At 37.7% G+C, this 21,413-nt stretch overlaps 3 protein-coding genes across 3 annotated transcripts in view; all 3 read right to left on the bottom strand.

The window, feature by feature from the left end:
• The window catches only part of LOC126715422 (cucumber peeling cupredoxin-like), an 86,305-nt gene extending 67,597 nt beyond the window's left edge, over positions 1 to 18,708 (bottom strand). The window contains exon 1 of the mRNA XM_050416015.1: positions 18,656 to 18,708. The gene's annotated coding sequence lies outside the window, so the exon portion shown is untranslated. The remainder of the gene's footprint in view (positions 1 to 18,655) is intronic.
• On the bottom strand, positions 14,160 to 15,162 carry LOC126715424 (umecyanin-like). Its single transcript, XM_050416018.1, has 2 exons — positions 14,866 to 15,162; positions 14,160 to 14,605 (listed from the first exon to the last, which is right to left on the bottom strand). The coding sequence occupies exons 1-2, from the start codon at positions 15,044 to 15,046 to the stop codon at positions 14,292 to 14,294; spliced, it is 495 nt and encodes a 164-aa protein (XP_050271975.1). The 5' UTR covers positions 15,047 to 15,162; the 3' UTR covers positions 14,160 to 14,291.
• LOC126715420 (cucumber peeling cupredoxin-like) lies at positions 17,316 to 18,664 on the bottom strand. Its single transcript, XM_050416013.1, has 2 exons — positions 18,427 to 18,664; positions 17,316 to 17,809 (listed from the first exon to the last, which is right to left on the bottom strand). Exons 1-2 carry the CDS (start codon positions 18,614 to 18,616, stop codon positions 17,472 to 17,474), a joined length of 528 nt encoding a protein of 175 aa, XP_050271970.1. The 5' UTR covers positions 18,617 to 18,664; the 3' UTR covers positions 17,316 to 17,471.
• Positions 18,709 to 21,413: the final 2,705 nt, after the last annotated feature.

Raw genomic sequence — 21,413 nt, 5'->3', positions numbered from 1 at the left:
CAATAGCCCAATTGGGTCTATACCAATGGTTTTTAGGCCTATAGCCGTGTTTGCCCCAGTTTGTTTTAGTGGGAGGACTTCCATTTTAGCCATGGTGGCTTGAAGATGTAACCAATGTTTGGGTGTGGATCAGAAGACTATGGAAGAGAAAAGATTCAATGAAGTTGGTTGCTAGCGGGAGCTTGGAGGACTAGAGTACAAGAGTGCAACACTACTTGGAGGATTGTGTGTCAAATTGTATTGCAACTATTTATACTTAATGGATCATATCAATGCTTGTTTCAAAAAGGTTTTTTCGCCCAATTTTTAGGTTTTCCTCTTCAATAACACATTCAATGTTATCTTTGGTTTGGTTCTTTAATATCTTGTGGATTGTTCATTTGATATGCTTTATTTGCTTATCCATGCTATGTTTATAATCCATGTTTAATTCAATTAGCTAATCACTTATAATTTGAATTAATTGTTAATTTAGATTAAAAGTGATTTAGCAGTAAAATTAGATTTTTGGGGTCTAAATCATTGCCTAGTTTAATTAGGTAATCTCTCAATATTGTACTATCTTATGTGGCACAGGGAAAGAGATAGAAGGGGCAAGGCATTGAATGATGTTTACCACAATATAACCTTAATGATGTGGGAATGAAATTTTTAGAGATGGGCAAGAGACACAAAGATCCATGAGCTAAGGAAAATAAAATTAATTGATACGAATAATATTATTGTATTGAGCCACTTCATAAAAGTTTTGTGACAACTTCTCATGTCGCTATGGATTGGGATGACTTAATGGAAAGCTCGACCTACATTCTTAGATCAACGAACAACCTAGACGCATAATGATAGACAAGAGACAAAACCCAAAAATGTGGGCGATGATCTAGACCATTATCCCCATTATGGGGGATCAACAATTATATGCCCCAAATATTAACAATAATGGGGACAACTATGCTATTCATTATAGACCCTTTATGTACATGATAATAAGGTGGCTAAAATCATGAAGTCATTTTTAGTAGAGATCTATATATGATAGAGTCCATGAATGAAATAGGCATGAGAGAATATCTTTTACATTCACAAAAACCTAAATGAACAACCTCAAATTATACATTGTAGGTTAGGATGTCATTCTCAAATGGACTAAACCAGCAATGGGAACACTCAAATTTAATGTGGAAGCAGCTGTGGTTTCAGCAGCAACTCCAATACATAGGTAGTAATCTAATAAGTGTTTGGAAGTAAACAACTTATCTTACTTTTTTACTATTTTCTTGCTCCCCAAAACTTCTCTAGTGGTGTGTTGTGTGATCCAAAACAATAAAATCAGTTAGAAAATGTTTTCTCCTATATTGGGTTGGTTTTTAGTTGATTACAATAAACGTTTTTTGTTGACTTGTCTTGTCTATCGCATCTAACATTACAAATTAATGCAAAATTTGTTTTTGAAAAATTGATTTCTATCGAAATAGAGTTAAAGAATTTTTTTATATTAAAAAAATATTACATCAAATGGGGAAAGGAGGATTGAAATCTTGGTTCTCTGATCATAAAGGAAATCAAGCCCATGTTGATAAGCCAAGAATGTATTGACCCCTTATGATGAATTAACCAATTGATGTACGGATCCAAGTACGTGACTAACCAATTGATGCATGGATCCAAGTACGTGACTAACCACCAACTTGAGAAGGATGTTGGCTGCAAAATTTTTCAGTTCATCAACACAATGAAGATCACAAAACTCCTTGGTTACAAAACCCTATGGCGTACAAATACAGCAACTTCTTGAAGAGAAAGATGAACTAGGAAAAATTGTCTCCAGTCACAATATGCTTATGAAAAACCTTTGCATCAAGTTGCACTCACTTGCATCAGCTGTGACGGCCCTTAAAATAATCCTTATATATGTTTAGGGTTGTGAGAAAAGAAAGCCCAAACATGTATACAAGGATTGGAGTGAAATCAGATCTGAAAATCTAATTTTCTTAAATCTCGATAGATAGGGTATCTATTGAGAAACTGTCGAGCATCGGGCTAAACATGCCTTTTAAATCTCGATAAATGCTATCTGTTGAGCTGGCTGTCGAGTTTTAAAATCCAGCACTTCTTCACTTGATTCTTGGACAGATTTGCATGGCTTTAACACTTGGACTTGAAATCTTGTTCCTTGAAGTATTAAACATAACCTAGATCTACCCAATTACAAGTAAAGTGCATTTTGTCAAAAGATTAGCCAATTCTACATTAACATATGTTCCTAAAATGATTCACATATGTCCTAACAATCTCCCCCTTTGGCAATCCGTGACAAAACCACAACAAACAAATGAACATATGAGAGAAGTCATAAATCACTCAACTCATACTCACTTGTTGAATACAATAAAATCTATTCTAACACAAACTCTTGAAAAACTTTGCAAAAAGAGAGTTCGTGGCAAGAAAGACTTTGACAACCTGTATTTCTGAAACATTTTAAACAAAACTCATCATGACATCTTAGTGTGAAACAAAAATATAAAAGATTGCATACAAAATATAAGAAGCATATGCATATAGAGAGAAAAGAAACAACACATGAAGAGATAGGTGAATAAACATACATCTACATCTATATATCAAAAGATAAGTACAATGTATGTCAAATGGTTACAAGACCAGTATACATGTGGTAAAAGTAAAAGAAAGAAAAGAAAATATATAATAATCTCACTATATCCCTCAAAATATAAACACTCACCTAAACAAAAATATCATTTGCTAACTCTCCCCCTAAATACATGACTACTCTCCTCCCAAAACTACTCCCCCTTTTTGTCACTAATGACAAAGGGCAAGTAACTTAAGCAGTCATCTCTTCGTCACTAGCATCACCGTCCTTATCAGCATCATCACTACCGGAGCCATCATCACTCTTATCCTCTGAAGTCAGTGGAGATGGAGAAGAAGAAGCAGCGAAACCACCCATGACAGCCTGTCGTCGTGCGATACGACCAACATGGGTGTTCACTTGACATAACTCATCACTAAGAGTGTCAAGGCGAGCATCCATGCGCATAAGCTGTGCCATGATGGCCTCGAGAGTCACTCCACCCGCAGAAGAAGAAGGAGCGGAGGTGGATGGAATGGAAGTAGCTGGAGGAGTTCTCATCTCGGTTTGTGGCCGCTTCGTCGAAAAGTCGCTGTGTCTATGGCACACATAAGAAAGAAGTGTGTAGACTTAGGATAGGTGACAGAAAAATGGCAGATAATCCACATGATAGTCGAAGGGAAAATGAGCTTATCACGGGTCGCTGTATCCCTATAAACATCTATAAGGGAGAGAATTAAGTGAGAGGGAAAATCTATAGTGAGTCCCTTAAGAAGGGATAACAAAAATCGAGCATGAGGCTTAGTAATGGAGTTATAGTGAGACAATGGATGAAGAACGAATGTCATCACCATGTTAAGGAACCTCGGACCTTTTATAAAGCTTGAGCAATGGGTGTTTTGACGGTCACCCCAAGAAGAAGGTGTCTCACAGAAGTGAGACGAGAGTTCATCTTTGGACACAGTCCTAAGACACTTACAGCTGGGGTAGTCAGTAAACTCTACCCTCGGTACGTGTAGCACTTTGGATATAAGATCTGGAGTGACTACAATGCGCGTACCTCGAATGTAAGTGACAAAATGAGGTATAGAATAGTTGAATCTGTGCATGTTGGAGTAAAACTCCTGTATGATCACCGAAGGACAGGTGACTGGGATGCCACATAGTGACTCCCAACCCCTACTGTAGATGACAGTGGAAAGGTCAGTATTGGAAAAGTCCGATGGAACGACTTGGCGTTCTAAATGAATGCTGCGTCATGAGAAGTTCTCTGAAAAGTCCTTATGGGCTTTATCATTATGGAACTTGACATGGGAGGGGGTAGAATCAGAGGAAGATGCCTTGGAACAAAGAGGGTTTCGGGACTGAGTAGACTTGCTCTTTTTGGGTGCCATAGAGCAAACTAACCGAAGAAGGAGAGAGAGAGAGAGAGAGAGAGAGAGAGAGAGAGAGAGAGAGAGAGAGAGAGAGAGAGAGAGAGAGAGAGAGAGAGAGAGAAAAGTACCAATACAGATCAATATCAAAATAGAGATAAATGAAGGTACGTTTGCATGAATAATGCATGAACATGTGACATGCAAAAGGAAAAACATCATGGGCTCAGCCTAATCTAATCCTACCAGCACACATCATTTCAACATATTAAGCACACATCTAAAATGCATGAATCATTGTTAAAATGCAAATGCGATGCAATGCATGATAATTTAAACTCATTTAAACAAAAACCAACCCAAAAATTTTGTGAAAAACTCATCAATTTTGAAAAACCAGAATTTTTTCAAAAAAAATCCCAAAAGTTAGGCTAAAAAGATGAAATGCATGATAAGATGAGTGAAATGAGATCATACCAGAGGAAGAAGAAGATCTTTCGGCCAAAAAGCTTCTGGGTTTGATGTTTAGAGAGAGAGAGATGAGTTTGGGAAGGTGAGGAGACAAGTTCTGTCGAGAGAGATCGGGGAGAAATGAGAGAAATTCGCGCTAACCCTATATATAGACAAATATGCAGCTCGATGAATCGGCAAGTATCGTGAGGTGTCGAGAATTAAAAACAGCTAGATGAAGCTATCGAGGAGCTATAAAGAGGTGTCCACACCAAAGTGACCTCGATGGATTGAGCAGCTATCGAGAATCTATCGAGCATATAGAAACTTCCTCGATGGATCAAGAAGCTGTCGAGCAGCTATCGAGACTGATTCTCAAAAACCTCGATGGATTAGAATTGCGATAACAACTATCGAGAAAAGAAGCTTAAGAGGCTCGATAGATAGCCTAACTATTGAGAGGTGTCGAGAAGCTATCAAGATTGCTTAAAAACAATTTTTCAAAGAAGAGAAAAATATAAACATGAATGTAATCAAACATACTACTCAACTAAAGATCAAAACAACATTTTAAGCTCTCAAAAACATCTCTCAACAAGAAAATGTCAAGCATTTAAATCCAAAAGCACACACACATACTAAACAAGTCTAACTAGTTTTATATTTCAAAAACAAGTCAGGACAGTTTAGTAAGCATACATTAACACATGTATTCTTTGTGATAGCCAAATCACATTGTACCTGCACATATATCAAGAGTAGCAAAGAATATTGCATGTTGTGCGTGAAAAACATCACAAGATTGCATAAATGTCTACATTTTATGATGATTTGAGATATGTGAAAATCACTTTAACTCACATACAATCATAACTGCTTGATGGGGACTATTACCTTCGAGGTACATCCTATAACTCCCACATCTCCTAGAAGACACGCTTGCAATCATATATAAAGCATTTTGATTCTTTTTGCTTTTATTTTTCTTTGCATATTTTTCTTTTAAACGAACTATGCATGGGCATATAAGAGAGAGAAAAGAGATACCCAATTATGTTAAACTTTTGACATTGCACTTTTGCTATGTCGAAGCATACAGATGCCATTTCATGATTGGCAGGCAACAGTGGTGAGATTGTTATTTATGTATTTCTCTTAGGATTTTCTAGTCCTTCCTATCAAAAAGAGTGATATGAGTGTTAAGTATAAGAAATTACTTAATGTTACTCATCACAAACACGAGCCACAAAGCTCACTTGCTTAGTTGCGCATAGAGATGCTCATCTAAGCTATAAATGACACAAAGTTTAGAAAACTTTGTTTCAATGGCCATTTAAGGTACACAAGTATCAATGTACACAAAACACACACTGGTTTTGTATTTTTCTAATTTTTTCAATTTTTTATGAAAATCAAAATAAAGCAAAACTGAAAATAAACAAACATAAACATGTTAAACAAAGAAAAACATAAAACTAGATGCAAATGCATGAGGAAGGAGGAGGAGAAGAGGAGATCAATCCATGGAGATAACACCAATGTTTTGGCGAAGGAATTCAAACCATTTGCTTTGAAGAGTTTTGGTGAACAAATCATCCTTCTAATCATCAGTGTGAATGAATTCAAGAGTGAGAGTACCATCTTCGACAAGCTCCCAAATGAAGTGATGTCGAATCTCTATGTGTTTAGTTCAAGAATGTTGAACTGGATTCTTAGAGATGTTGATGGCACTGGTATTGTCACAGTAGATGCTAAGATGCTCTTGAAGGATACCATAATCAAGGAGGAGTTTTCGCATCCATAGGAGTTAGGTGCAATAGCTACAGGCAGCGATGTATTCAGCCACTGCAGTGGATAATGAGATGGAATTCTGCTTTTTGCTCATCTAGGAGACAAGATTATTACCCATATGAAAACAACCCCCTAAAGTACTCTTTCTATCATCAGCATTCCCAGCCCAGTCTGCGTCAGAATACCCAGGTAAGACATCATTTGTGTCCTTGCAATACCACACACCAAAGTTGGCAGTGGTTTTGACATATTTTATAATTCTTTTCAAAGCAATCATATGAGACTCTTTGGGATTAGCCTGATATCTAGCACACACTCCGACACTGTAACTAATGTCAGGTCTACTAGCAGCAAGGTAAATAAGACTATCTATCATTCTTCTATATAGGGATGAATCAACATTTTTCTCCAATAAGTCAACAGTGAGTTTAACATTTGGACTCATAGGGGTTCTAACAAAACTAGCAGATTCCAAACCAAATTTTTTCACAAGATTTCTAACATATTTAGATTGAGATAGGAATATACCTAACTCTTGCTGGTGGATTTGCAACCCAAGGAAGTGATTCAACTCTCCAATCATGCTCATCTTGAACTTGGCCTGCATAAGCTTGGAGAAGTTATGTGCAAGTTCATCCTTAGTTGACCTGAAGATGATATCATCAACCAAGACTTGAGCAACTATCAACTCGTCATTTTCCCTTTTGATGAAAAGAGTTTGATCAGCTTTTCCTCTTGTGAACCCATGTGACACCAAGTAGTGTGTAAGCCGATTATACCAAGCTCTAGGGGCTTGCTTTAAACCATAGAGTGCCTTCTTGAGGTACAACACATGATTCGGAAAGTGTGGATCAATGAATCCTTTTGGTTGAGCCATATAGACATCTTCTTTGAGGAACCCATTCAAGAAAGTGGTCTTGACATTCATCTGTTAAAGCTTGAACTTCAAATGGCACACTAGGGCTAGGAGAATCCTGATGGACTCCATACGGGCTACTGGTGCAAATGTCTCATCATAGTCCACTCCTTCCATTTGAAAGTATCCTTGAGCCACAAGACGAGCCTTGTTGCAGATCACATTACCCTCCTCATCAGTCTTATTGCGGAATATCCACTTTATGCCGATGATGTGCTCACTCTTCGGTCTAGGTACTAGAGTTACTAGAGTTCAAACATCATTTCTTTGAAATTGAAGTAGTTCATCATGCATAGCTTCAACCTAGCTTTCATCCTAAAGTGCTTCCTTAACATTGGTGGGTTCAACCTGTGACAAATAACAAGAATAAAACACAAAGTTAGCAACACATTTATCAACTGTACGCTTTCTTAGTGTAAGTTCATTCATGTTTCCCACAATAACTTCAGGAGGATGATTCAACTTAATCTTTGGAGGAAGGTCCTTTCTCTTCATGGGATTCAGAATCAGGTGAGGTAGACATGTTTGCTGAACCTTCTACAACACTAGGAGTGGCGGAGTACTTGGAGATGTAGGCTCTTGATCAACAAGTTCTTGAACATCCTTGGGCTTGGGAAGAAGAATTTCTTTGGGGATCTCCCGACTAATTTTCTCTGAAACTTCATCAATAACAACATTAACAGTTTCCATCACTTTCTTGGTTCTTTTGTTGTATACCCGATAAGCCTTGCTCGCAAAGGAGTATCCCAAAAATATTCCTTCATCGTTTCGGGAGTCAAATTTCCCATATTCTCTCTATCCTTGAGAATGAAACAAGTACTTCCGAAGATTCTGAAATACTTAACATTTGGTTTCCTTCCCTTCCATAACTCATAGGGAGTCGCATGGCTCCTCGGACCATAGGCTTAGGGGAAATTAATAACTTATGGCATCTATCCAAGTTTTAAATAGAACCTAAGTCCTGCATGGCTCCTCGAACTGCAGGCTTAGGGGAAATTAATAACTTATGGCATCTATCCAAGTTTTAAACAGAACCTAAGTCCTGCATGACAACCTTCACTACCTAAGATTCATTGCACAGTCCTACTCAAAACACTTAGTTATATTGGCAAAATGTTATTGTAAACTTCAACTGAAGGCACAGTTACATTTACTCGGAACAATGCAATAAAATCCAAACAACATCAAGCAGAAGAACAAAGAATGAGAGAAAGAGCATTCACATTAAGAAACGAAGATAATACAATACTATCGGATGAGAAGTCTTTGAAAACAAAAATAAAATACAACTCCTCTTCAAAATGATACAAAAAGAAAAAAGAGAAAAACCCTAGGTGCTAAGCCTCAGTAGGGGGATCTTTTTTTTTTTCTCTAGCTGAGAAAGAGGAACATCCTTGGCTTTTGGGTCAGCCCCATAACCCTCAGCCTTAACAACTTTCTCCTTGGAGGGATCCTTTCATTTGGAAGAGGGTTTTTTCCCTTTGCCCTTGCCTTTGCCCTTCTCTCCCTCGGTATCCTCACCTTGATCAGTGACCTGGCTAGAGCCTTTAGTAATTTCTGCTATTGGGATGGCATCAGGGATAGCCGCAGGTTGCTCAGAAGTTTCAGGGGCATCATCAGGGACCTCCCGGATCTCTGGAGAATAGAAGACGTTTTCAAGCAGCCTCCAAGCAGAATCTACAGGGACACCCGCAACGTTGAGAGCCTTATCCCATGTAATGCCGCAGTAGTCCCTTCATAGTTCTGACAGTTCCTCAGTAAGCCTTACTTGCATCTCCTCCACTCCAAGTTGATAAGCAACCCTCTTCTTGGCCTCGGCTACTTCCTTGGCTAGCTGGACTTCCTCCTTAGCCTTCTGCAATGCGGCTTTGAGATCTAGAACGACTTGCTTCTTGGTGGCAAGGTTAATCTCAGTCACGTGCAGCTTCTGGCGTTGGTCCTCAGCTTGTTTCTCAGCATTTTTCAGGCCAGTCTCAGTGCTCTTACGGCCTGATTCCGCCTCCTTAAACATCTCAGTCAGCTCATGTTGTTACTGCTTGATGGCCCCTAGCGTCTTCTCTATCTTGGCACGAGAGAGGGCTTTAGCGTCTGCCAGCTTGCGAGCATCACGATACTACTCCTCGACCACAAAAACCTGTTGAGTAATCTGCCCAAAGATCACAAAACAACATGAGCTAGAATAAAGTATGATTCAATAATTATTCCTGTGAAAGGATAAGTTGCCTTACCATCGCAAGGTCCCTCTACAGGGATAGGAAGAGTTCATTCTGCGAAAAATGCCTGTAAGCGTCCATGTCCCTAGGAAGGAGCATGGGCTGCTCCAGGGCTTCAGCAATGTACCCTGCTCGGCCCCTTTGGTATTCCTGGACCAAGGCATTATAGGGAATTGGTGCCCCATCCACCTCAAGCTGAGGGCTCTAAGTAAGCTGTGCCACGCGCACTTTAGCCCTTTCCAGCTCATTGCGGCTGTTTATCGATGGAGCCCTTTTGTCTCGAGGCTTTCGGGTCACCTTTTGTTGTTTCGCGCCATGGCGAGGACCCACCTCACCTTCCTCAAGCGACTCGATCGGCCTTTTCTTCTTCAAGTCGAGATTAACTTTCAGGCCGAGGTCAGCGGGGACCTGTGGAGGGGCAGGAGGAAGGATGGAGGGAGCTTAGAACTTAGTGGGCGCCTTCGAGGTTGACATTTTACCCCGAGTAGCCATAAGCTCCCTTAAGTTTTTATTACCTTTGTTTGAAGCCATGTTGTCTACCTCTTCATCGGAGGAATCGTCCGGACAGGCAATAACAAGGGGAGAAATGCAAATGGCAGAGTTTCTATCTGGCTCACCCTCGGTGTCCGAGTGTTCAATTAGAGGAGCTTTTGGATTATCTTCTTCAAAATAGAATTCGTTTATCTCCTCCTCTAGTGAAAGGCGAGATGGCTCAATCTCCTCTTCAATAGATGCTGCGGCTCCAGGATGGTCTTGTGGAGGTGGCTGTGCAGCTGGTGGAGGATTCTGAAGAATGGGCAAGGTAACCAGCGGAAGGTCCCTTTGAGCCAAGAATCTCGGCTTTGACACGTCAATCCAGGATAACCTCGAACTACCAGCTTTTATTGATTGGCCGATGTCCAGGAAAGTGTGGGACAAGGGCTCGTAACCCAAGATCAGGTGAGCGGCACGCAATTGTCTGTCCTCGTGAACAAAGATCTCCAACCTCAGGAGGTAGTTAAGGGCTTAAAAGTTGGTATGGCTGAGCTGAGGAGCAACGTGGGCTTTATCTACAAAACAGCCGAGAAGGGAATTATGGTCAGATTGCTAAAAAGATATTTTATACAAAAAAAAAAGTTTGAAATTCCAAGCAAAAGGAATAAAACTAAAAGGTTAAATCCCCTTCCCAAGGGATTAATCCTAAAGGTACCGCACCTAGATCTCCTGCCCAAGTTGGATAATGAAAACCGTCACTCCATTCCCTCGAGGCAATCAGGTAGTCATCCTTCATATCTTATTGGACTTAGGAAGATAGGATATTAGCCTAACAACCTCGAACCGAGATTTAAGATAGTACCCCGCGCTGGCAAGTTTGTGGCACTCGTACATGTGAACCACATCGTGCCATGTGAGACCTAAGCCCATCTGCTTGTTCAGGACATCTATGCTGCCCAAGACCCTAAATAGGTTGGGGGCGCACTGATAAGGTGTCAACCTATGGTTAAGCAAGTAATCTTGGGTAATCCTACGCATGGGAAATGTCATTCCTCCCTCTATGAAAGCAATCATGGGAATGACGACTTGACACACATCTCTATCGGTCAGTACTCGGTCCGGAGGGCAATATTCTAAAACCACCCCCTGCGGAATGCAGTACCTAGCTCTTAAAGCCTCCATAGCGGCTGGTGTATCTACTAAACGCTTGAATTTACCCATCTAGATGAATTGAAGGGCTGAGGAGGAAGGCTGAGATGAAAATAGGGTAATGTAAAGGAATGAGAACTTACAGGTACCCGTACAATAACCTTTGAAGCTTTCAGAGATCTTTTCAAAGAAAAACTTCTCACAGGAATGACTACTCTGGTGTGTTTTATGAAGACTGGGCATTCGAATTCTCTGAAGTTCTTGGATGTTCGTAAAAAAGAAAGGCAAAGAGAGTTTCTTCAAGGCTTTATATAGCAAGAGAGGATGGAAAAGATTGCTCCCGCTCAAAATACTAGGAGGAATGCCAGCTGTTGGATCTGCACTTCGCCATTGGATGTGGGGAACATAAAGCCGCCTACAGCAATTAATAGCGCCTCGTAATCTACAACGCGTCAGAAGCAACCACTCCCACATGTGTGAACCAAAAATTAATTGGTCTTATCTCTTAAATAATTAAAACCCCGCTTTTCTCCTCGGATGGAAGAGAAAAATCGGAGTTTTGAGGGGCTATTGTGAGGGCTAGGTTCCAAAATAATGTATTGGGCCTTGGGCCTTGTCCGAGGACACTAACAAGTCCGAGGAGAGAAACACAACTTAAATTATCTACGTTACAAGCCTCATCAGTAGGAGATAAAGGGAAGAAGGTCCGAGGAGGAACTCCTCCTCGGACACGGCAAACGCAGACCAAGTTTATACTCAAGCAGTTGAAGTATGCCCTCTGAACACGTGAGAGGGAAGAAAACTCAAAATATCTAAAGAAAAGCTGCCACCACCACATTAAATGCACTGCAGCTACTTTTCTGGCCGCATTAATGTAGAGAAGACCCCTGAACAGTGCTGCCTTGGCTGCCGCAACTCACAGAGGGCTGAAAGGGGTGTCTGATGGGATGGGTACTCAAGTGGGGATCCAGGTGATCAACAAGTGTAAGGTCCAGATGATTAGGAAGAGCCTATATAATGTGGGAAAAGCCCCCATAAAGAAAGGGCAGAAAAAAGAGTGAGAGAGAATACTGTAGCATGCTAAATAACCATAATGTGATGATTTGTATTTATACGTTAAATTCTAGTCTTCTCGAACGGAAGGTCCTTTGATCATAATAGCTTTTATTTGTGTCCAATTGCTTCTTAACTCCATGCAAGCCATTGCTCAACTCATCTAAACCTAGTTCTTTGACCCATACTCTACAAAATTCATTGTATTGGACTTTTTGGACCAGGATTCCATACATTTTGGGCTTGGGCACCAAACTTTGTCCCTACAGATATATATATATATATATATATATATATATATATATAAAATATAATATAAAATAATATGTCATTATCACATTTCTTTGTCTTGTCTTAATATTTTCTCTACCTATGCAAAAATTTTTAGTCTCCCTATCATAACTTTTTATTTTTATTGGAGTATTCCCATTAAGTTATGCAAAACCCAAAAAAAAGAAAAATGGATAACACTATTCACAAAAATGCAAAAACAAAAACCGACTCTATGTGTGTGTTTGGGTTGGACTTAAGTTGCGTTGCGTTGCGTTTTTTTTTTTTTTTTTCACGCGTTTTGTTTTGGAGTAATGCGGTTACTGTTCATTGAACAGTAACCGCAAATATTGACTTCCTGCCGTGAATAATGCATATATGCACTGTTCACAGACCCACAAATTACACTTTTTATCAACTTTTTCATTAAAAATGGGTCCCACAGTACTATTCACACATTTAAAAATTATTTTGCTACAGTGTTTTCAGTTTTAAGTTTTCAGTTTCAGCAAAATAAGTTCTATCCAAACAGACTCTATATATCAGGAAATGCATTTTGCATTTTTCATTTACAACATGCTATATTGTTATGAATATTTGCATAACACTATAGCTTCATGCAAATGTTAAAAAAAAAAAAAATATATATATATATATATATTTATTTCCCTCTCTCTCTCTATCCTTTGACATTCTCCTTCTACTTTACATTTGCTATTGTTGATGTAAGTAGAAAATATATTATTTTAATTTGATTGAATGCAAAATAAAAAATAGGATATATAGTATATTGTTAAAGTTCTTGGGTAAAAGTTACTTTTTGGTGATGCAAAATGCATTATATTTTGCATTTCCAATGATTGCTCTTATGTGTGCACGAATATCAAGGTTTGAGTAAACATTTCACCTTTTATTGGGAGCATTGAGAGCCAAGTTGGAAATGCAAAATAAAATACATTTTGCATCAATAATCTCAGCCATTCTAAAATTTCTTGAAGATTTGATGTAAACATTGTGGTTTCAAACGTCAACTACAACAACTCCAATACATAGGTAGAGTGTTCTTTGTGTTTGGAAGTAAACAACTTCTTAAGGATTGTTAAATGGAGAGATTTGAGTTTTTTTTTTTTTTTTTTAATGGTTTTGTGTTACTGCCTTCATTCTTACTGAAGTAGGGTTGAAATTTTTGTTAAAATACAACTAAGATTTGAGGTATGCTTAGATATAAATCAGCCGTGAAAACTTAAGTTGGTGGCTTTTTTAAATGATTTGCTCTACTGAAAGTCTCACAAAATATTGCTAAATTTTTGTCCAAAATCATTGGTTTTAGAAGTGTCCAAGTCCGACCTGCCAATCGACCCATCCACCCAAACCACCCGGCCCAAACCAAAAAAAGTTTGATTCGACGCTAGCGATGGTAGGCGGCCATGTCCAAGAACTGAAACCAGCGAGTAGGTTGGTGGGTCTTATCATGAAAAACTGAGTCTAATCAACCTAACAGACCTCTGATCCCTTCCAAAATCTCATGGTTCATTGCCTTTCCTCCTCTCTCTCAGACACATATCCGAGGAGATCTTGTGATAGATCCGACGAGATCCCGATGAAATCTTTTGAGATTTGATTATATCTTGACTAGAGACATCGAAATCCAGCCAAATCTCTACCGCTGTTTAAGATTGCTACTCTTGGTTGGTTTCAACCAAATTTGTCATAAAATTACTCAACAATAAAATCTTAACCACATCTTCATTGATTCCCATGGATAATGATATATTTGCTTAGATATTATCTACTTCCATCCAATAGTTCTTCAGAGTTTGGACGTTGCCTAGAATTGATCGGCTATATGTACAACAATTTCGTAATCCATAAACTGCATATAATCAATTATTTTTATTATGAATTTTATTACCAAAACATGTTGGATTACATGAATAATACATAAGGTTACTATACTGGTAGAGTAGTCAGACAAATAAATTAGATCTGCTATAATTTGGTGATATTTAGTCGTAAATCAAGACCGTTATCACTATAGTGGAGACAACTGCTGCAACAAAGGCACCAATAGTGAAAGAGGAAGCAGAGCTAGGACTAGGAGGTTCAGAGCCATTAGTTAGAGCGTTGATAGCGGACTTCTGGCCACTTCCACAGTGGTCATCAACGGTGCAGTAGAAATAGAAAGAACCACTTGTGCCTAGAGGTACAATTACTCCTGGACCTAAGCTATTTAGTACTTCTCCAGGGTCTCTTGTGCAATTATCATATTCAGCTTGTATATGTGAAATTCCAACAGTATGCGACCCAGTCCAGTTGAACGCTGTTCGTCACAGTGAAAATAGATAAGTATGCAAGGGTACAAGAAATTGCCATGTCTTATAGAAGAGTCTAAAGTACTAGCATTGATTGCAACAATTTGAAAAATATCCATAGGCTTTGCAAATTAGGATACCAAGGATACGAGGAACTGACATGTCTTAAAAAAGTTTATTGCAAGATTGATCAAAACACCAAGGACATGTTTGAGGCCTCCAAAAATATAGTTATATAAGACTTAGAAAGGAATTGAGAAACGCTTACTCAGTTTGTCACCAACATAGAAAATCCTTTTGCTAGCCCATATGGTGTAATAGGAGCTATTTGGAGGAACTTTCCAGCCGAAGCTATCTCCAACCAAATATGTTTGTGCAGCAGTTGCACCCTTTGGTAAAGCCATCACTACAACGATGAAACAACAGCACAAACCCATGCCCCTGGCCATTTTTGCTGTGTTCTACAGGTCGTCCCTGATAAACTATCACTAGAGGTTTCTAGGCTATGTATGTGAATGATTTTAATTCACTCAAAAGTTTGATATAAATAATTTAAGATAGCCCACTGTATATAAATAGTCTTGGAAAAGGCCAAAATGGTCCATTAGCATTAATTTTTGAAATATTTAGCAACAAGAGCACTGTTTCGGAAATAATTAGGGAAATACCACTTTTTCTGGTACTCGAGCTTGGGGAGCTCGAGTACCATGTTTTTTTAATCCACCATCGCCCCATATTCAAGGAGCCTTATAGTGGCGTTTTTAAGCCCTATAGTGACGTTTTCGGGCCCTATAGCGGCGTTTTCTTGCAAAAATTTTTTACAAGCCCCATAACAGGTTCAAGGAGCCCTATAGTGGCGTTTTTAAGCCCTATAGTGACTTTTTTGGGCCCTATAGCGGCGTTTTCCTTCAAAAATTTTTTATAAGTCCCCATAATAGGTTCAAGGGGCCCTATAGTGGCGTTTTTAAGCCCTATAGTGACGTTTTCAGGCCCTATAGCGGCGTTTTTTTTTTTTTTTTGAGAAGATGTTTGACCAATGAAAAGATGGTACTCGAGCTCACCATGCTCGAGTACCAGAAAAAGTGGTATTTCCCTAATTATTTCCGAAACAGTGCTCTGTTGCTAAATATTTCAAAAATTAATGCTAATGGGCCATTTTGGCCCTTGGAAAATGATGGTCTGTTTCCATTTTTTTATATTTCAACACTCGTCCCTCTTCTTTTTTTGTCTCTATTTCTAAAAAAAAATAAAAGTACTCATCCTTCACGAAAAAAATCCAAAGACTTTAAACAGTATCATGATAACTTATAATAAGATTAAATCTAATACCCTATAGAATATTTATCCTATTCGTATAAAAAAAATAAAATAAAAAACTCAAATCCACGTATTTATTATTACATCCTTTAAGAAAGGAAAAGAAATTGCTTTCGATAGATGTGGGCTGGGATGAACTATTCCCCTAGGAAAAGCTATATATCTAATAAAAAAAAAAGGAAAAGCTATATATATCACATGCTGGTGTTGGACACGTATAAAAAGACAATGCCACAGCCTAGACAACGTGGCTGAAAGTTACGAACATAGGTGCGAGGAAGTCAAAGATGACATAAAAAAATGGACGCATCAGCAATCAATTGTCACTCTTACTACGAACACCTGTCTCAACTTCAATGAATTGCACCATCCCAGTCCCAGGCCACTGCGAAATCTGCCAAATGGTCACCGAACACTACGTAAAAGAATGGTAACTGTAGGACAAGCTAGCTAGCTAAAAAGAATACCACAATATCATTATTATCTCACAGGAATTTACTTATTTCTCAAAACTTTTAAACCTTATTATAGAACTTGATGTTCTATCCACCCTTAGTTATGCTCTCTGTTGGCTATTTTCAAGATTTAGATCGAAAGTGTGTAAGGGAAGCTAACTAATCTGTTAATGCACTTGCTAAATTGGGTGTTAATTACTTAGACTATTTTATTTATTTATTTGTAATTTGTGATAACCAATGTTTTGTGGTGGAGAATTTGTTAATCCTTAATAAGGCATTTTAGGTTTGTAATAAATTTATGTATATTTTGTTTAGTCTAATATATTAGCACTTTAATAAAAAATTCTGAATGTTGATAAATTCTTTACCCCCATGATTTGCCAAAGAATATGCATAGCCTTTGACTTTTATGAAAAATATAAAAAGTTAACAAAAAAAAATCAATTAATATATTTTTTTTTCTTAAAATGTTACTAAAAATATTTTTTAAATCAATATTCTTAGGCATCCTTTAAATTTTTTTTCTTGTTTTATTTTGGACAAACCAATAACTATAATTTCATAATAATGTCTTAAATGATCATAATCCTGCATCTCATCTTTAAAGTCCTGAGTATTGTTTGACTGGTTCAAGGTGTTTGGATTATCTGTTTCAATCATGTCAAGAGGACTTTCAATCAGCGTGGTGGTAGTCTTTTTCCAATCACAGAAAACGAGTAGCATGCATTTGTATTATTCCTTTCAAACTAACAGAATTGCATGAAATTTACCCCTTCTCTAAAAAATATACGGGAAACACTTCATTAAATATTCCATCGACTTCTCATCCAAATAAACATTTCTGAATGTGCATTTGCACTAGAAGCATCTTCTAGACAAAGCCAAGCGTGCTCCAAATAAACATTTCTTAATTATTTTACACTGATTTTGCAAGATATATACGAGATGTAAAAACAATCGTTTAATTGAAAATTATTCCAGTACATTAAATATCCATACATATGATATGAGACATGATGCTCTCATTCTTACTAGTAAAGCAAAGGGAGAAAAAATAACAAATCAATAATTAAGAAAATCCGCTATGGTTTGGGTACATTTAGAAGAAAGTCAAGAAAGAAATGACTGTTGTGGTGAGCACTGCATATAAGGCACCAACTGTTAGAGATGAAGCGGAGCTGGACGGCGATTCAGTTGGTGATCCAGCGGGCGATTCAACAGTGAAGTTTTGTGATTCAACGGTGAAAGAAAACTTTTGGCCTTGTTCACAGTGGTTACTTACGGTGCAGATGATGTACTTAGTACCGGTGGATTCAGGAGTGTATCGAAATGGGCAACAAGGTTGAACTTGGAAAACAGATGATACCTTTGTGCAGGCATTATATTCAGCTTCTGATACAATAGCCACAGTGTGTGTCCCGCTTGTAGCATTGAATACTGGTCATTGGAGGGAAAAATAATGTTCATCAATAATAAATCTAGAGTCCTATATGTATCTTTAAGTCTCACTGAATATTACAAAAATTAAAAGCAAACCCATTTGATAAGTTTTAATATTTATAAGTTTAAACTTTGAACTCTGAGTTTTGTCTTAACATTTTGATTAATGTTATAATGTCAAAAAAGATAACGAAGTAAGGTTACACTTATATGTTAGAGTTGTATAATTTTGATTTATCAATTAAAAAATAGAAATTTGAATTTTCTTATATATAATGCGTGATAAATTTTTCAAGAGAGAACCTAACCAAACTAACGAATGTAACATTGCCTAGAAAATTAAGGACGCAATAACTTCCATGTCTTAAAGATAAGACTTCAAAACTGTCAAAGTTGTTCAAAAAGAAAAGTTTCATGCATGGTAGGGAAAAAAAAAAAAACTACGTGGTTAGTCCGTTCAAGGAACTATTTGGTTCAGTTTATAAAATGTAACGTACAACTTTATCATATATTTCAAAATACACAATAAATTGAATAAAACCAAATATATTTTTGTTATTCTTATTGTGAAAAACTGAGAAGGAAGAAGACAAAAGGTTTTCAGGATTGCTTACTCAATGCGTCGCCAAGAAAGAATGTTTTTGAGCTAGCCCAATTGGTGTAATAGGAGGTATTTGGGGGAACAGTCCAGCCCAAGCTGTCTCCGACTTGATATTCAACTGTAGCCGTAACTTGAGTGGTTGCACCATTTAGCAAAGCCACCACAACGATCAAGCACCCGATCAAACCCACGCGGCTAGCCATTTTTTTGCTGTGTTCTACAGGTCGTCCCTGATATGCTACCTCTAAAAAATGTGTACTCTTTAAGTGTCTATGCGATACTACAATGAGATTAATGCTTTGGATCTGGATATATGGGAGAGAGAGACATTTGATGGATATATATAGTTGTGAAGTTACGCGTTGTTGTTAGCAAAAGAGGAAATTTCAAAGTCAAAAAACTTGATTCTGGTACTCGTGTTGGACAATTCCTTTTGCCGACTCCATTACGTGGCGAGCTTGGACTCACACCTATTATTAAGATAGGCTGCCCGACATGTTACAACGTAGAAATAGATATAGGCGAATTGTCAAACACGCAGCCCATCATATATTGCATTCCTTTATTCAATTAGATTTTAAATTGGTTTTCAATTATTGTTTAATTTTGCATTATATATCTTAGTTTTTATACTTTTTTTTTTTAAGAAGATTTTAATTTTTATACTAAGTAAGTTAATATGGTACAAAAGACGAAAAGTCTAATCTATAATCTACAAAATAAAACAAAACTATATTCTATAAACTAATTATAAGACTAAGTGTTGTTAACTCCACAATTTTTCACTTAGGCCTTTTTATTTTTTTAAATTTGTTATTATTATTTTTGGCCCGACTTAATTGCAAAAGCCTTCTCTCCCTATCTCAACCTTTATTATTTCCTATATATATATATATATATATATATATATATAAACCTTTATTATTTTGATAAAACCCTAAACCACTAAACTTTACCTTCTCTCTCTCAAGAACTCACCACCACCACTGACCCCGTTTCCCTTCAGACCATTAACTTCAATCAATCTGATCCTCATATCATATAGTTGACGAAGATGTTTTCTTATGTGTTATGCTCTTGGAATTAATAAATAGGCTGCCACCTGTTTACCCTTCAAGTTCAATGGATGATAGCTTAGTGGACTGGGTTTGTATACTTTTCCAATTTTGAGAAATGTTTCTGTTGAAAATGAAGATACAAGTGCAGATTGCAGAGTACAAAACGCAGAAGAAGACTGAGACTAAAGATGAAACGAGGTCGTTTTGTATAAATGAGGAGCCGGCGCACTTATCGACACGATACTGTTTTGCAATTTCTTTAGTAAATGCTTTAGTGAAACGCTGCCGTATCATTTAGACAGATTAGTTCTAATTTCTAGCGTATCAACATAACATTTTCCTATGAATTTAGACCTCTTGGCTTGTAAATAAAAGTTAGATTAAAACAGTTTTCCCGCTAAATCAGGGAAGTTAGCTAGTTTTGCTTCTTTCTTTTTCCAGATTTTGTATATAAGGGATAAAATATATTCTATCTATTCTCAGTTGCTTGTAATCATTCTTACTCATCGATAAGAAAACTGAGTCTATTTGGAAGCTTTGAGTTTCTATATGTTCACGCAGCCCATTAAATATTGCATTCCTTTATTGAATACAACTCGTAAGCAATGGTATTAAAATTAAACAAAATCAGATTCAATAGCCCAACAATTGCGACCTTGTTCTAAAAGGCAAATAGTATTGGTGGTAGCGTGGCAAACGTCTGAGTTTTCTGACGCAGTCCAGCCACCATAGGCCTGGCCTGATAAAGAATGGGGTCATACGTCATATATTATGTTAATATTATGGGCAAAAATGGCCCATTACCATCAATTTTCAAAATAATTTGCCCAGAAACACTGTTTCCAAACTATATAGCAATATACCACTTTTTTAGGTACTCGAGCTTGCCAAGCTCGAGTACCATGTTTTTTTAATCCACTATCGCCCCATATTCAAGGAGCCCTATAGTGGCGTTTCTAATCCCTATAGTGACGTTTTCGGGCCAAGAAACGCCACTATAGGGCCCCTTAACCTGTTATGGGGACTTAATAAAAAAAATTTGCAGGAAAACGCCGCTATAGGGCTTAAAAACGCCACTATAGGGCCCCTTGAACTTGTTATGAGGACTTATAAAAAATTTTTTTGCAGGAAAACGCCGCTATAGGGCCCGAAAACGTCACTATAGGGCCCCTTAACCTGGTATGGGAGCTTAAAAACGCCGCTATAGGTCCCGAAAACGTCACTATAGGGCTTAAAAACGCCACTATAGGGCTCCTTGAATATGGGGCGACAGTGGATTAAAAAAACATGGTACTCGAGCTCACCAAGCTCGAGTACCCAAAAAAGTGGTACATTGCTATATAGTTTGGAAACAGTGTTTCTGGGCAAATTATTTTGAAAATTGATGGTAATGGGCCATTTTTGCCAATATTATGTCATGTAAAAGCAATCACATTAGTTCGTGGAAAAGATTCCGTTTATTTTACACAAAAAACCTACTTTTTCTATTTTATACCATCACTTTTACAAAACACCCACATCAGTTTATCTATTTTACAAGACTTTTTAATAAAATATTCATTATTCATCAATTTTTTATTATTTTCCCTAATGGTTATACTTTTTAAATTTAAACTTATATTTTAAGTAAACTACCAACACCGGTGGCTCGGCCAATGGAGCTGCTTGTGGTGGAGGTCTGATGGCCCACCGGATTGGTGTCTCCTACCATTGTACCGCCATCACCGGTGGGCCGATTGTTGTAATAGTGTCTCTGACGACCGCCGCCGAATCGATGTCTCCAACCACCGTATTGCTAGAATCAGTGACCTAACTGATGCTGTCGAATCGATGTCTCCAATCAACGGTCATACTTTTTTTTTTTTTTGACCCAACGGTCATAATTTTTATTGTTATATCCACCAGTCATAATTTTGAAATTCAAACGGTAAATTCAAACCTA

The sequence above is a fragment of the Quercus robur genome, chromosome 2 (genome assembly GCF_932294415.1).
Source record: "Quercus robur chromosome 2, dhQueRobu3.1, whole genome shotgun sequence".
NCBI lineage: Eukaryota > Viridiplantae > Streptophyta > Magnoliopsida > Fagales > Fagaceae > Quercus > Quercus robur.
Note: the sequence above shows the minus strand (reverse complement) of the source record. Positions and strands in the feature narration are given on the sequence as shown.

Coding starts and splice junctions, on each gene's coding strand:
- LOC126715424 (XM_050416018.1), bottom strand. CDS start 15,046: ATGGCCAGGGGCATGGGTTTGTGCTGTTGTTTCATCGTTGTAGTGATG. Junction 14,606..14,865: donor CTATGTTGGTGACAAACTGA/GTAAGCGTTTCT, acceptor TGTGACGAACAG/CGTTCAACTGGACTGGGTCG.
- LOC126715420 (XM_050416013.1), bottom strand. CDS start 18,616: ATGGCTAGCCGCGTGGGTTTGATCGGGTGCTTGATCGTTGTGGTGGCT. Junction 17,810..18,426: donor CTTTCTTGGCGACGCATTGA/GTAAGCAATCCT, acceptor TCCAATGACCAG/TATTCAATGCTACAAGCGGG.